Source organism: Topomyia yanbarensis, chromosome 2, assembly GCF_030247195.1.
Source record: "Topomyia yanbarensis strain Yona2022 chromosome 2, ASM3024719v1, whole genome shotgun sequence".
Classification (NCBI taxonomy): Eukaryota; Metazoa; Arthropoda; class Insecta; order Diptera; family Culicidae; genus Topomyia; species Topomyia yanbarensis.
Window position 1 is genome coordinate 291,537,024 of NC_080671.1, and position 14,137 is coordinate 291,551,160.

Consider the following 14,137-nt stretch of genomic DNA (forward strand, 5'->3'; position numbering starts at 1 on the left):
ATGAAGACAGATTTAAAATCGATTAGGTAGCAGCTGAGATATGACCGGTGTGACCCCCTTGGTATTCCGAGTGTTAAAACTACTTCCCGAAAACCATCAGAACGCTCAAATATATTTTACGAGTATACATTTACTTTTCGACCGAATTCACAAAAAAATGCTGTTAATACCGAGCCCCAGGACTGATATGTTTCAGTTTCAATCCACTGCATACAAGCATCAATCACTTTTAGTGATTGATACTAAGAAAAAATATTTGATACTAAATATAAACGAAAACAAACTAGGAGATCACGTCATCTAATTGTGAGAGCAACTAAAACTAGTACAGCTGCTTTCGCTCTCGTGAGAACAAAAACGCGCTCTTGCTTTTGTAGAATACATTCACTCGCCGTCTTCATATCGCTTCACCAGTTGCATTTGGTACGAGTGCATTATTTCTTTGTCTGATTTTTTCAGTTTTAATAATCACAGAAGATATTAAGCTGTAATGCTGCGTCCTGTAATAACGATTTTTTCAACGCTGAGGAAGAAGGTATTATTGCTTAAAGAACACATAAATAGTTATCGATTTGCATTACTACATTCTTGTATTTTAGACACTCTTGACGAGAGCAAAAAATTATGCAACTGAAGCAAAATTCGAAACGAGAGTAAGTATCCTCTACTGTTGCTGTGGAAATCTATGAAAGCATTGCAATTCATCGTATTTGATAAATAATGTTGACGATTATGGTGTTGGGATAAATATTAAATTATATTTTCTGATATATTTTGAAGATATATGGCTGGAATTACTTTCTGAAAAGATAATCATTATCATGGCGGTTTTCACAGGTATGACAGGCCTAATTTAACATGGTCAATATTAATCATTTTATCCACCAAGTTGACCAAATTTTAACGGGCAAGCCCGTTGAAGTTGATTTACCTAGATTTAAATAGATTTATTAGCGATAAAGTTATTGTTTATTGTTTGAATATTCGAAAAGCTCGGTTTCTCGAAAGCTACTATAATTTAATTTTGTAGTTAGGTGATTTTTACTGTTGGAGTTTTGTTTCAAACATACTATCCAAGCGGAGCAAGAAGCTAAATTGATCATATAACATTCTTTCAAACATTGTAATTGACGATTGTGTCGATCATGTCAGAAATTGCTAATGTTGTTTTATATTTGTAAGTCTGAAACTCATTTGTGCTAAATCGGACTTTCTAATTACTCTCGGATGATCGCTCCGATAATATTTCAACTTTCGACACGTTCCCGTATGTTTCAAACATGGTGTTCTCACCAAACGGTCCGTATGCTTGAAAATATTAGAATTAAAGAACCCAATATTAAAAAGAGTGTTTTTGTACTGTAAACATAGCACCTACCGAGTTTGCTTTCAATAACAATTGATATCATCGCTACTTTGTTCGTGCTACATAGTGAAAATCAGTGGTGGATCCATAGGGAGTGGGAGTGCTCCAAGCGGTCCGGAAAGCCTCAAAAATATTCAACTCGTTGAGAAATTTTGAATTCGTTTCAATTTCAAATCGGTTTCAAACTCATGTCTTTGAATTGTTTAGTGCCACTTATCAGGAAGACTTAACTATGTTCTTCGCCTTTTTTGCCTTTCCCATAGAAGAGGTATGAACCCGAACAACATTGGTTCATTGTTCGGTATAACCAGGCAACTGACATCCCTATCTCTACATACAGAGTTTAACAATAGGCGATATTATTTTTCTACCGATTGATGGGGGTCAGTTTGACAACGTCAAAATCGCTTGAAATGTCATCAACAAACAGTAATAGCAGTAAACAAAAGAAAACAATGCACACTTGCTCTGCTTTGATGCAAACTAAAGTGCTTTTCGTTCCTAATTAGAACAAATTTCGTTCGTTTTGTTAAAAACAATGTTCTTATGTTGACTATGATAATATGACGTCTTGTCACCCACTTGGGTATAACGCTAGCCTTCGCCCTAACCGAATGGATCGCCGCTATTGACACATAGGGTAAACAGGTCTAATACGCCCTCCAAGGCACCACCTCATCACGAAAATTGAAAATAAAGCGAAAAATATCTGGCAACATTTTATTGTTGCATCACTTGTGTCGCATTGCATGCTATACGTTGTGCAACTAATTTACCTATTGTCTGAATATGGAGCGCCATTGGAATATTATTCATTCCCGTTTTGCGGCCAACACTAAGATTCGACAAACTGCATGTTTCACACAGTTTTGCATCATGCATATCATGTTATTCGTCAATTGTTTCGATGTAACATATGAGCACAGGCTATGTTTGAATTTTGAACGTCACTAACATAACTAGAATGTGTTAATCGAATTGAGTTGGGCGTGTTTCTTGTAACCGAATTTTCGAAATAGATCTTCATAATTTTAACTATCACTTTTGCTAAAGCAATTATGATGTTATTGAAAATCAATTCATCAATTGCATATAACACAGAACATTTCGTTATTTTCAATTCAAATTACTGGAATATTCCGCAATATATACGATACGATACCATATTCATTATCACCGCAAAATTTTATATATTTGTTGTTTTCAATTCTATTTTGCAATTTATGCATATTCTTACACCAGAATCATTGTTCTTGCGCATAGAGTCCGAAAAATTCGCGAAAGCGCCAAAAAAGCTGAAACACGGCAATCGAACGGGTTGGAATAAAAAAAGCATGATGACGACTCAATAGTACAATTTGATATATATTTTATTTCCGATAGATGCGAAAATAGTGGTGGCAATCTAGTGGATGAAGATTAATCAAAGTGGTATATAATCGTGTTTTTTCCTATTTTCCCGAAATATACTCGTCCAATTCTAATGAAACGAGTACCCGCCGTCTTTCGCTTCCCCTGGACGGAAAGTATTGGCTTTGACCAACTAAACTAACTAATTCTAGGAAAATCTGCAGAATTTTTCTTAGTGGCAACTGTCTTGGTCTTTCATAGTTCTATAACAAAATTAGAAGTCTGCAATCTCAGGCGATGATTTCTGTCATTTCGAGAAACGTTGGAGCGAGCGAACGTATTCCAACTGCCGGGTTTGAAACTCTTGTGATAAGCGTTGTATATAACTCCAACGAGATATTTATCTAATTTGACGCTCCAGTATGCTCATTTTCAGAACTGTCTTGAGCGTTATTCTGGTGAGAAAATGGACAGGTGTCAATGGCTGCGGTTCATGAGTATCAATGGAGGTTAGTGTCATTAGCCAAAACTTCATCTTAGCTGAAACGTGGTTGAGAAAGGACAATTCTTCGAATGTGAAGTTTTGATCGCTTGCGTTTTCCCTAGATGTTGATACACTCTTTTGATTGCGGAATCCCAGAGTCGTGTTATGGTTACTGAATTGGTATCGAGTTTCAATTTATACTCTTATCTGTCATGCAGTTGACGTTCTGTTTGATGTGGTATGCGGAGTTTTCTGAGGCGGTAGAGTTCGTGGAGGCAAATCTAACACCGGTGCGATATCTGAGAATATCTTGGCTGGAAGTCCGTTGCAACTGGAGAACCTATTGTGGCTGAGATCTTTCTTCCATATAACCGGATTTTATTGATAAACAGACGAATAGGGTCGTGTATCGATTGCACACCACCACACCTCGTGTTCTGCACCCGCTGCTCACCGGACCAGAATAATCATCGGTAACTATAAACGACGGATGTGACTGGATGCGACCTCCTACAATCCAACCCCGCTTCGAAATACTGCTAGCAGTTTGCAATAATTCATCCTGATGGTATAGCTAATGAACGCACAAAATTCTATGGCTGTTAGTGTTACTGTTTTCCTTGAGTGTTGACAGCAGAAGTGTAGCACGTGGATTGGAAGTAATTTCTGGAGAATGTTTTGTCGTACTTGCCATTCATCAGGCCTGCTAAATTGAGCCATTCTGCTTCGAACTCTACTCGGATATTTCCCAGCGGTAAATTTCAACCAGCCGTTTTAGAGAGCCATTCAGCTCCAAGCTCTGTCGCAATCTACTCGAATATTCCCCGTTGGTGAATCCATCCCACCAGTCCCCGGCGGTGGATCTAGCCAATACCTTGGTGGCCGATAGGGTGCACTTATTCTAACTATCAGCACGGGTCAATAGTTTTCTAGTATATGAGGGACTACTCTACTGATTGTATTCCACATCCTTGAGTCTTTGCGTATATCTTGTAAGTCATTCTCTTCGCAAAGAGCCACACTCTCGCACTTCCTCGATGCTGGTACACGGGCTCCGGTGATTTCTCCGCACTCTCTTACTCCGGGCAGTGAAGGCGCGTGACCGAACCCATGCAGATATTTGCTAAAGCAGCCGTGACTTGCTAGAGACGGCGTTAAATAAATGTGTATTTCTGGCTGCTTTCTGTACTCCTACAATATTAAACTCTAGATTTTTGGCTCAAATGGCACGTTCCCCGTATGTAGTCGGGGATTCATGCTTGACCGTGTCTTCTTATCATTTCCTGAGTGGAAGGAGAATAGAAGGAGGAGGGAGGAGAGGGAATTGGAAGTAAGTAAGCCTAAAGGTCTTCACCACATTGGATAAGTAACTTTAGTATGTTACTATGTTTTTATTGTCGCAAGACTCTACTGTATCGATTTTGTTGGTTATTTTCGGCAAATTTAAGACTAAGAGAAACCAAAGCAATGAAAATTGAAAGACGGATAGGTATTCTAGAGTGAATTAGTTATAAACTTAGAACATAAAACTAGGACTAGGTAGGCTCATGTGGACATAATCGAAAGGAAATGTGAAGAATCCTTTGCCTTCTGCTAAGTAGGAGTTGGGCGTTGCACCCAAGACTACAGCATGGTCATTGATAAAACATAACTCATCATCAAGTTTTACCACCGACGCCGGCGGTTTGAGGTTTTTCGAACTCACTGGGCGCGGTTGTTCTAGAAACGCCTTTGCGAGGGCTTGAAAGAAGCTCAGGGCCGTATTTTTCGCTTATCCAACTTGTCGAAATTGGCAAGGATGGCTCAGGACCAACGAACTCAATCACCGCATCTGCCTTGGTGAATTCGTCGGGCAATTCATTTCCAGTAAACCCGCATGTCCGGGCACCCAGACAAGGTAGATAGTGTTGCCAATACTTAGTTTTTCGATTATGGTTCGGCACGTGATCACTTGCTTGGACCGTGATTTGTCTAAGCTAAGGCCTTAAGCAGTCTGCTCACGAGGCAACAAGCAACAGGCAACATTTAGCTGAGACACAATGTTGCCGCTGGTTATTCACATGGGGCAACAATTGTATCGAGCAACATTTTTGGTTTTCTTCATTAGATGTCGCTTCTTTCGATGTCATGATAGTCAGCGCAATTCAGGCGTATCTATAAAAGAACATTCCAGCAAACTTTAACCTTACTTATTTGACAGTTCGTAGAGGTTGTTTACATGAACGAGAAATGGTAGGGGAGACTGAGGACACTTGATCCCATCATTGTAACTCAATGGCGGATCAGAATACATTAATCGAATACACTAGAAAGTTGCGTAGTTTTAACTAAACATAAATTTCTTTACCGCAAAATAATAAATTGGACCCTCGCTTAACTTTTAAACCAGGCTCACCAGTAAGTTTAAACCTGGCTTAAGCGCTAAGCGAGAGTGAAGAAAACGGCCCTTAGAGTAGCTAGATTGCGCTTAAATAGGTATCATCATCTTTGCTTCGTTCCTAAGAAACAACACAGTTAAAATTTTTGCCAGGAAAATGTAAAATGCTCGCGTTTATGCGAAGCGAAAAGTCGATTAAAACATAAACTTATTCATCCCTTCACTTGAGACAATGCGTTGAATAGAGATAGCAGATACTGCTCTTACTAATGTGTTCAAATGGGTGGGATTAATAGAGGAGCTAAGATGAATTAGGGAGCAGTAACCGTATGTTACAAAAAAGCCACCTACTTTTCTCGGAGATGGTGGAACCAGGGATACCAGGACTATTTTTCAAATGTCTTCACATTTCATGAAAAAATGTCTTCATTTGTCTTCACCGACCAGGATTCTGAATCGGTTTCAGATTTTGAGCCAGAATTCTACCAGAAATCGGTCAGACAACCGAAAAAAAATTGTCTTCAAAATGAAAAACCCGTCTTCACAGCCTTTCAAATGTCTTCAAAATGAAGACATGTCTTCACATCTGGCATCGCTGGGTGGAACCGATTTTCACACAGTTCGTCTCAAATGAAAGGTACAACATTCCCATCGGCTGCTACTGATGTTTTTTATGGATCCGACTTTTGGTTCCCGATTTAAAGAGGAGAAATTTATATTTAAAATGTGAGCCTAATTCTAGGGGCCGCATCACTCTAAGAATGTATAACAAATTTGCATCAAATTAGAAAAAATGCATTTAATTTCCATTTTTGCATCAGCTTTGCACTCCCTCGCAGAAAAGTTTGTTTAACAAACGTCCTACGCTGATCCACTTTGTTCGACGTTTTGTTAAATGTAGGGCTAGTATTTCTGTAGGGTTTTGACGTCTTACACCTAACGCAAACAACATTGCACGCAACGCAAAATACACTATGAATTTCTATTTTGATGGAAATAAATGCATTTAATTTCGCTGATTTTTAAAAATGCATCACAAGTGATCTGCCCCTAGGCCTAATTGCTTTGATTTGTAGCTCAAGGTGCTAAGTGGCATTGAAAGTCTCTTTCGTCTCATTGGCCACCAGCGACGATTCCGGAAGCCCCGGTGAATGTATCCACATCCAGAATAGCAGTCACATCGGTTTTTCGGAGATCTAAACAGATTTGACCAAACTTAGTCTCAAATGAAAGCTGTTGCATCCCCATAGATCGCTATCCCGATCCGACTTCCGGTCCGGATCTACGGCTTGTTGAGTGGGTTCGCATGATATATTTCCATTGTATAGATTGGCTGCAAATACGAATAGTCGAAACAAAAGGTGAAGTTCAGTAATGCTTGCTGTTTTATAAATCGGAACCAAAGAGAATAGGGAAAGAGACGAATAGTGTGAAGCCAAAAATACCTTATTGAGCAGACCAATCGTGCAATGTAAATAAACATTACTCATGCCTGAGTTGGAGGAGATAAGTATTGTACATCTATCAAAAAAGAAATTTGATTTTCGTCAGAATTTAGTTCAATCGTGATTGTGTAAGGTCCATTCTAGAGTATATGTATGAATAAAAACAAGCTTTAGAATTATTTCATCTCTTTGTTTCGAAATGCACATCGTTTGATAAACAAATCCAACGATCGACATAACGTTTGTTTTCAGAATATAATAGGAGTCATTTAAAGTGCTGCCTGTGGAAGCGGTTGCCAAAATTCTAGTGTTGAAATCATCATAAAGAGAGTGTTGCCGTTTTGACTGATTTTCACTCTTCGTCTCTTTCACTATTCTCTTTGATCGGAACCACACTGGTCTGGTGGTTCAGAGGACACTTGCCTCAAAAGCCCCTCGTCGTATCTTTGAGTCCCATCCACGACACAATAACAATAACAAAGCCATATTTTTTGCTGTAACAGTAGGGGAGCCCGGGATAGTTGGCGGCTGGGGTAAGTTGGCGAAGCCCCCTTTTCTCCGCTTCCATTCGCCATATAGCACTGTCTCTCGTTGTGTACCTCAAGTAATGTGAAAAACATTTTCCAATGTGTTTATGTTTCATAACATTTTTATTTGTATAAGTTGTGGGCGATGTTGTGTTTTCGAGCATATTAAGTAAATTTTCTTAATTTTTTTTTATCATTTTGTGTTATCAAGGTGACAAATGATTACATTTTTCAATAGTGCGGCTTTCAGTATCCGTACGGATATTACACTTATCCACAAACGCATCGAAGTCACAATGCCGGTGTATTCAGACTGAAATATAATGGCAAAAGTCGGTTAATATACAGTTTTATTGAAAAGGCGTTCAGCATGTTCCATAAGGACCCTTGACGTAATTGAATTTCCTGGCGTATCGCAAAAGCCCCATAGATACCGCCAACTTAACCCGGGGTCGGGGTAAGTTGGTGGGTTTTCCGCGTCATATATTTGTTTATGTAAAAACAAAAACAATGCCACAAGCATTCCAATTAAATTCAGAGATGTTGCCAACAGTCTGCTCTTTTATGCAGCGTGTTCTATTTTGCACGGTTTACCTAAATTAACCCTTTATAAGGCGGTGACAACTATATTGCCACCTTTTCGTTTCGTTCATAACACAGGAATATGAAGTGATAAGTGATATAATCATAGGAAATTTGTTATGAGCTAGGTAACTCTTCTTATTGCTTTTCATTAAGATAGAATGATAACTTTGAAATTGGTGAAGAGTTTTTTAAAAAACCTATTTTAATCCACCTAGCGGTGCAATTGTGCCTTTCTCAATCATGAATCACGAGAATGTGTGCTTTGTTTATATTCATTAAAAACTTTTAAATGCATATATTACATTTTATTATTATACATCACATGACAACTATATACAGGAAAATAAATCATTATTCGAGTTCTAAAATTTTGAAAAAGAAAAAACAGCCATGGTAATATTGAACTGAAAAAAAAGGTGCGAAATCGGCAAAGTCCCAAAAAGTCGATCTTTATAAAAAAAATTTTTCGAGATAACATAAAATCTCGACGTTTCATGCATTTTAAAGATGTTTGGCATCAAAAATACGAATTCGATTTCTGAAATTTCATGGGGTCCCCCCTTTGAAAAAAAAAATTGAGTTCCGGGTTATATGGGAATTTCATATGTGACCGGACGATTTAGTCTATATTTCCGGACCCATATAAGCGATCCGTACGAAATTTTATAGACATCTGTGGGGATATTATAGCTATCATTTGGGACTAAGTTTGTGAAAATCGGCCAAACCATTTCCGGGAAACTGATGTGAGTTCGTAAATTTTGAAAGGTGGCCGCTTTTCCCAGGCACTTCCGGAACCATCTATGGTGGTCAATGTAGTCAACGAAAGTTTGGTTGGCCGTCGGTGACCGAGAACAGCAAATTTAAGTTGTTTGAGATACATTTTAGCGAAATTTTTACCTTTTTTGCTTTCATCGGAGTATCGGTTTGAATCACAATTTGCTCTGTGATCGCACGCCCAGGCCTGTAACTCCGGAACCGGAAGTCGGATCGGGATGAAATTAAATAGCCATTTACGAGGACGCAATACCTTTCATTTGAGACCAAGTTTAGCCGAATTGGTCTAGCCATCTCCGAGAAACCGATGTGAATGTTATTCTGAATTTAGATACTTCCGCCGGGGCTTCCGGAACCGATGATGGTGGCCAATGTGACCAAAGAGACTTTGAATGGCTGTTAATGACCTAGTACTACAAATCGAAGCAGTTGTGGTCATATTTTGGAAAAATTTTCACCATTATACATTCATTGCAGAATTTCTTAAAATCGACATTTTCTGCGTGATCGTACTCATCACCCTGTAATTCCGGAACCGGAAGTCAGATCCATTAGAAATTCAATAGCAGCCTATGGGAACGTTGCACCTTTCATTTGGGACTAAGTTTGTAAAAATCGGTTCATCCATCTCTGAGAAAAGTGAGTGAGATTGTGTTCGCGTACACACACAGACGCACATACACACACACACATACATACACACACAGACATTTGCCGAACTCGACGAACTGAATCGAATGGTATATGTCACTCGGCCCTCCGGGCCTCCGTTAAAAAGTCGGTTTTCAGAGCAATTGTAATACCTTTCTATTGAGAAAGGCAAAAAGGTGTGAAATCGGCAAAGTCCCAAAAAGTCGATTTTTATAAAAAAAAATTTTTTTCGAGATAACATAAAATCTCGACGTTTCATGCATTTTAAAGATGTTTGGCATCAAAAATACGAATTCGATTTCTGAAATTTCATGAGGTTTAGTCTATTTTTCCGGAACCATATAAGCGACCCGTACGAAATTTTATAGACATCTATGGGGATATTATAGCTATCATTTGGGACTAAGTTTGTGAAAATCGGCCCAACCATTTCCGGGAAACTGATGTGAGTTCATAAATTTTGAAAGATGGCCGCTTTTCCCGGGCACTTCCGGAACCGTCTATGGTGGTCAATGTAGTCAACGAAAGTTTGGTTGGCCGTCGGTGACCTAGAACAGCAAATTTAAGTTGTTTGAGAGACATTTTAGCGAATTTTTTACCTTTTTTGCTTTCATCGGAGTATCGGTTTGAATCACAATTTGCTATGTGATCGCACGCCACAACCTATAACTCCGGAACCGGAAGTCGGATCGGGATTAAATTAAATAGCCATTTACGGGGACGCAATACTTTTCATTTGAGGTCAAGTTTAGTCGAATCGGTCTAGCCATCTCCGAGAAACCGATGTGACTGTTATTCTGAATTTAGATTCTTCCGCCGGGGCTTCCGGAACCGATGATGGTGGCCAATGTGGCCAAATAGACTTTGAATGGATGTTAGTGACCTAATACTACAAATCGAAGCAGTTGTGGTCATATTTTGGAAAAAATTTCACCTTTATGCATTCATTGCAGAATTTATTAAAATCGACATTTTCTGCGTGTTCGTACTTATCACCCTGTAATTCCGGAAGCGGAAGTCGGATCCATTAGAAATTCAATAGCAGCCTATGGGAACGTTGCACCTTTCATTTGAGACTAAGTTTGTCAAAATCGGTTCAGCCATCTCTGAGAAAAATGAGTGACATTTTTGGTCACATACACACACACATACACACACATACATACATACATACATACATACATACATACATACATACATACATACATACATACACACATACATACACACAGATATTTTGCGATCTCGGCGAACTGAGTCGAATGTTATATGAGACTCGGCCCTCCGGGCCTCGGTTAGAAAGTCGGTTTTTGGAGCAATTGCGTAACCTTTCTATATGAGAAAGGCAAAAGAATAGTATTTAATTAGCTTAATCAGCATGAGTTCAATGTTATCTTCATGTGATTATATTTTGAAATGTTGGTGGAATGGGTTTAAAAGTGGAGGGAATGGGGGGTTAGTAGAGTGGGAGTGGAGGATGCGTCAGAAATCCTTCATCTTATTTTGGTATACGGGGTGGATGAAGGAAATGCGGGCGTGAGGGTGGTCCAAGGGGACGGTAGTGATGAAGGAGGGAGATGTAAGGGCAAGGCGGGGGAAGGGGGGGCGGAGGGGCTCTGATGCAATACTCAGCTGCATATTTTGCCTTCCATTTGAGACTTGGTTTGAGAAAATCGGTTCAGTCATCACCGAAGAACCAATGTGACTTTATTTGTGGAATATGCCCGGAATTCCGGACTTCCGGAATCGTCGATAGTGGACAATATATTCAAAGAATGTTTGATTGGCAATCAGTGATCTAGATCTGCGATTAGAAGTAATTTGGTGACCATTTCAATAGTTTTTAGCCTCTGAGGTATTACGATTGTACCGATTTATATGGGAAATTCCAGTGTATCCTTACTAACACCCCTGTAACTCCGGAAGCAAGAGTCAGAACAGAATGAAATTCAGCAGCAGTCAATGGTATTACTGTATCTTTCATTTGAAATCAAGTTTGTAAAAATCGGTAGAGAATGAATTGGGGAATGGGTGTGATATTAGCTTAGGAACTTGGCGGGTTCCCCGGGGGCGTCATGAACTGTCATAGGTGGCCAATGTGGTCAAAGCTGCTTTGATTGATCATTAGTGATCCAGACCCGCAAACTAGAGTAATGTTACATCAATTTTAATATGTTTTACATCATTTGAACATCATGGTGGTACCAGTTTGTATGGGAATTTGCTGGGTGACCGCACTCTTCAACCCGTAACTCCGGAACCGGAAGTCGGATCAACTAAAAATTCAATAGCAACTTATGGGAGCGTTATACCTTTCATATGAAACTAAGTTTGCGAAAATCGGTTCAGCCATCTCTGAGAAAATTGTGTGAGTTTAAATGACACACACACACATACACACACACACATACATACACACACAGACATTTGCCGATCTCGACGAACTGAATCGAATGGTGTATGACACTCGGCCCTCCGGGCCTCCGTTAAAAAGTCGATTTTTACAGTGATTGCATAGCCTTTCTTTATATGAGAAAGGCAAAACGATAATAAAATTTGCACAATTTTGAAAAAAAATGTTCTAAACCCTATAAGTAAACTATTTTTGTCCAAAATCTTAGTTTATAGGTGGCAAAAATAAGAAAGAAAAAAATAAATTGAATTTAAAAAGGCGGCAGTATAGTTGCCAATGTTTAATATATTTCAAACGAATTGAATAATGAGACCTCGGATTACAGACGTATAGTCTAGAACGAAAGTTATTTAAAAACTTGTGTAAAGTTTCAAATAAATATGCGTTGACAATTGGTGTAGATACTTTATTACATAAAGGAGGAGGTATAAATATTTAAACTAGCAATTATAAAAATGATTACAAAAAACTGGCATGATGGCAGCTAGCATAAGCTATGCTTTGCTTCAGAAATAGAGTATCGTGAAACGTTTTTGCCGGGTGGTGGCAACTATATTACCATCTTTTTCAAAACAATTTTTATTACGAAATAAATGTAAATATATTCTAAACAAAGTGGAAGAACCGTGTTTTCATAAATATAACATTCATTAATAGTCCTGAACTCTGGACCTTATAAAGGGTTAAAGCGGTAAAAAGTGACAACTGAAAACACTGCCAACTAGCCCCGGTCTCTGCTACTGAAACAACACAATATTTCACAGTAAAGTCTAATGTTATGCTACAATACAAAAATCAACAAATTTTAACGTTTCTATAGCTAATTTCAATGTAAATTCAACTTACAGTGCAATAGGAATGAATGTGTTTTGACATTAAAAAATAATCTATTTTTCATATTGTTTCTCGGAAACAGCGAAATATAATTTTATTTTTTGTTTCATATTTGTAGCTTAGTAAAATTATCTATCGCCTGAAATTCTACTGTAAAGCTACTGGAAGAGCTATGCGTCAAACAGTAGGGGAGAGTGAGGACACTTGATCCTTGGGGATATTTGATTCCCTGGCCATCACTTCTATTCTATACGCATAAAGTTATCACAATATAAAAAGAAAATGAAGTATTTGGTCGTTTAAAATGTTTAAAAAACAAATCTGAGATACTACATTTGGTTTTGAAAAATTGTATAATATTTTAGAAAATATGTGTTTCAATCCATCTCGAAGATTTTTTCACAAATTTTTTGAATGGTTGTATGAGATTGTCGAACTAATTATTTATTAATATTTTCAAGTATGATTACTGTCGAAGGGCAGTTGCCTAGAAAAACACTTTTTCGAATAAAGAGTTTCACTCCACATGCAAAAAAAATAAATTTTGTTCACCTCATACAACAGGTACCTTTGATCCCTGTAACAATGGGTATGCTTGATCCCTATCATTAGTTCTCTCAAACACTTCCGAAATATATATATATATATATATATATATATATATATATATATATATATATATATATATATATATATATATATATATATATATATATATATATATATATATATATATATATATATATTATATATATATATATATATATATATATATATATATATATATATATATATATATATATATATATATATATATATATATATATATATATATATATATATATATATATATATATATATATATATATATATATATATATATATATATATATATATATATATATATATATATATATATATATATATATATATAATTAGAAAAACATCATTTTCATATCATACCTGGTACTATTAATTGAACTAAAATGTTTTTTCCGTGAACAAATGATTGTATAAATTATTGAAGGTTGAAAAAGCCAGTTAAACAGCATTGATTTACCGCAAATACTTGTCTTGACTTTCTACTGTGGTTAAAGCTTGTCGTGCATCTAAAAAGGTAGGCTTATTATTGAATTTGTCAGGATAGGTGGTTAGCTGAACTTTCGTATCCATAGGTCTTAGTGGGCTTTGTTTCTTTAGCCCTAGTAGTCGAGGGATCAAGTTACCACACGTTTTTACAAAAACCTCGTTATGGCATGATTTTCAAAACTGTTTATATTAGTGGCAGGACATAGTTTTCCGATTTACACAATATTCACAGCTCTTAC

General features: G+C 37.4%; 1 protein-coding gene across 1 annotated transcript in view; it reads left to right on the forward strand.

The window, feature by feature from the left end:
* The first annotated feature begins 377 nt into the window (after positions 1 to 377).
* The window catches only part of LOC131683270 (pyruvate dehydrogenase E1 component subunit alpha, mitochondrial-like), a 191,959-nt gene continuing 178,199 nt past the window's right edge, over positions 378 to 14,137 (forward strand). Inside the window, exons 1-2 of the mRNA XM_058965109.1 lie at positions 378 to 535; positions 600 to 653. Coding sequence (XP_058821092.1) covers positions 491 to 535; positions 600 to 653 — 99 coding nt within the window. The 5' untranslated portion in view covers positions 378 to 490. The remainder of the gene's footprint in view (positions 536 to 599; positions 654 to 14,137) is intronic.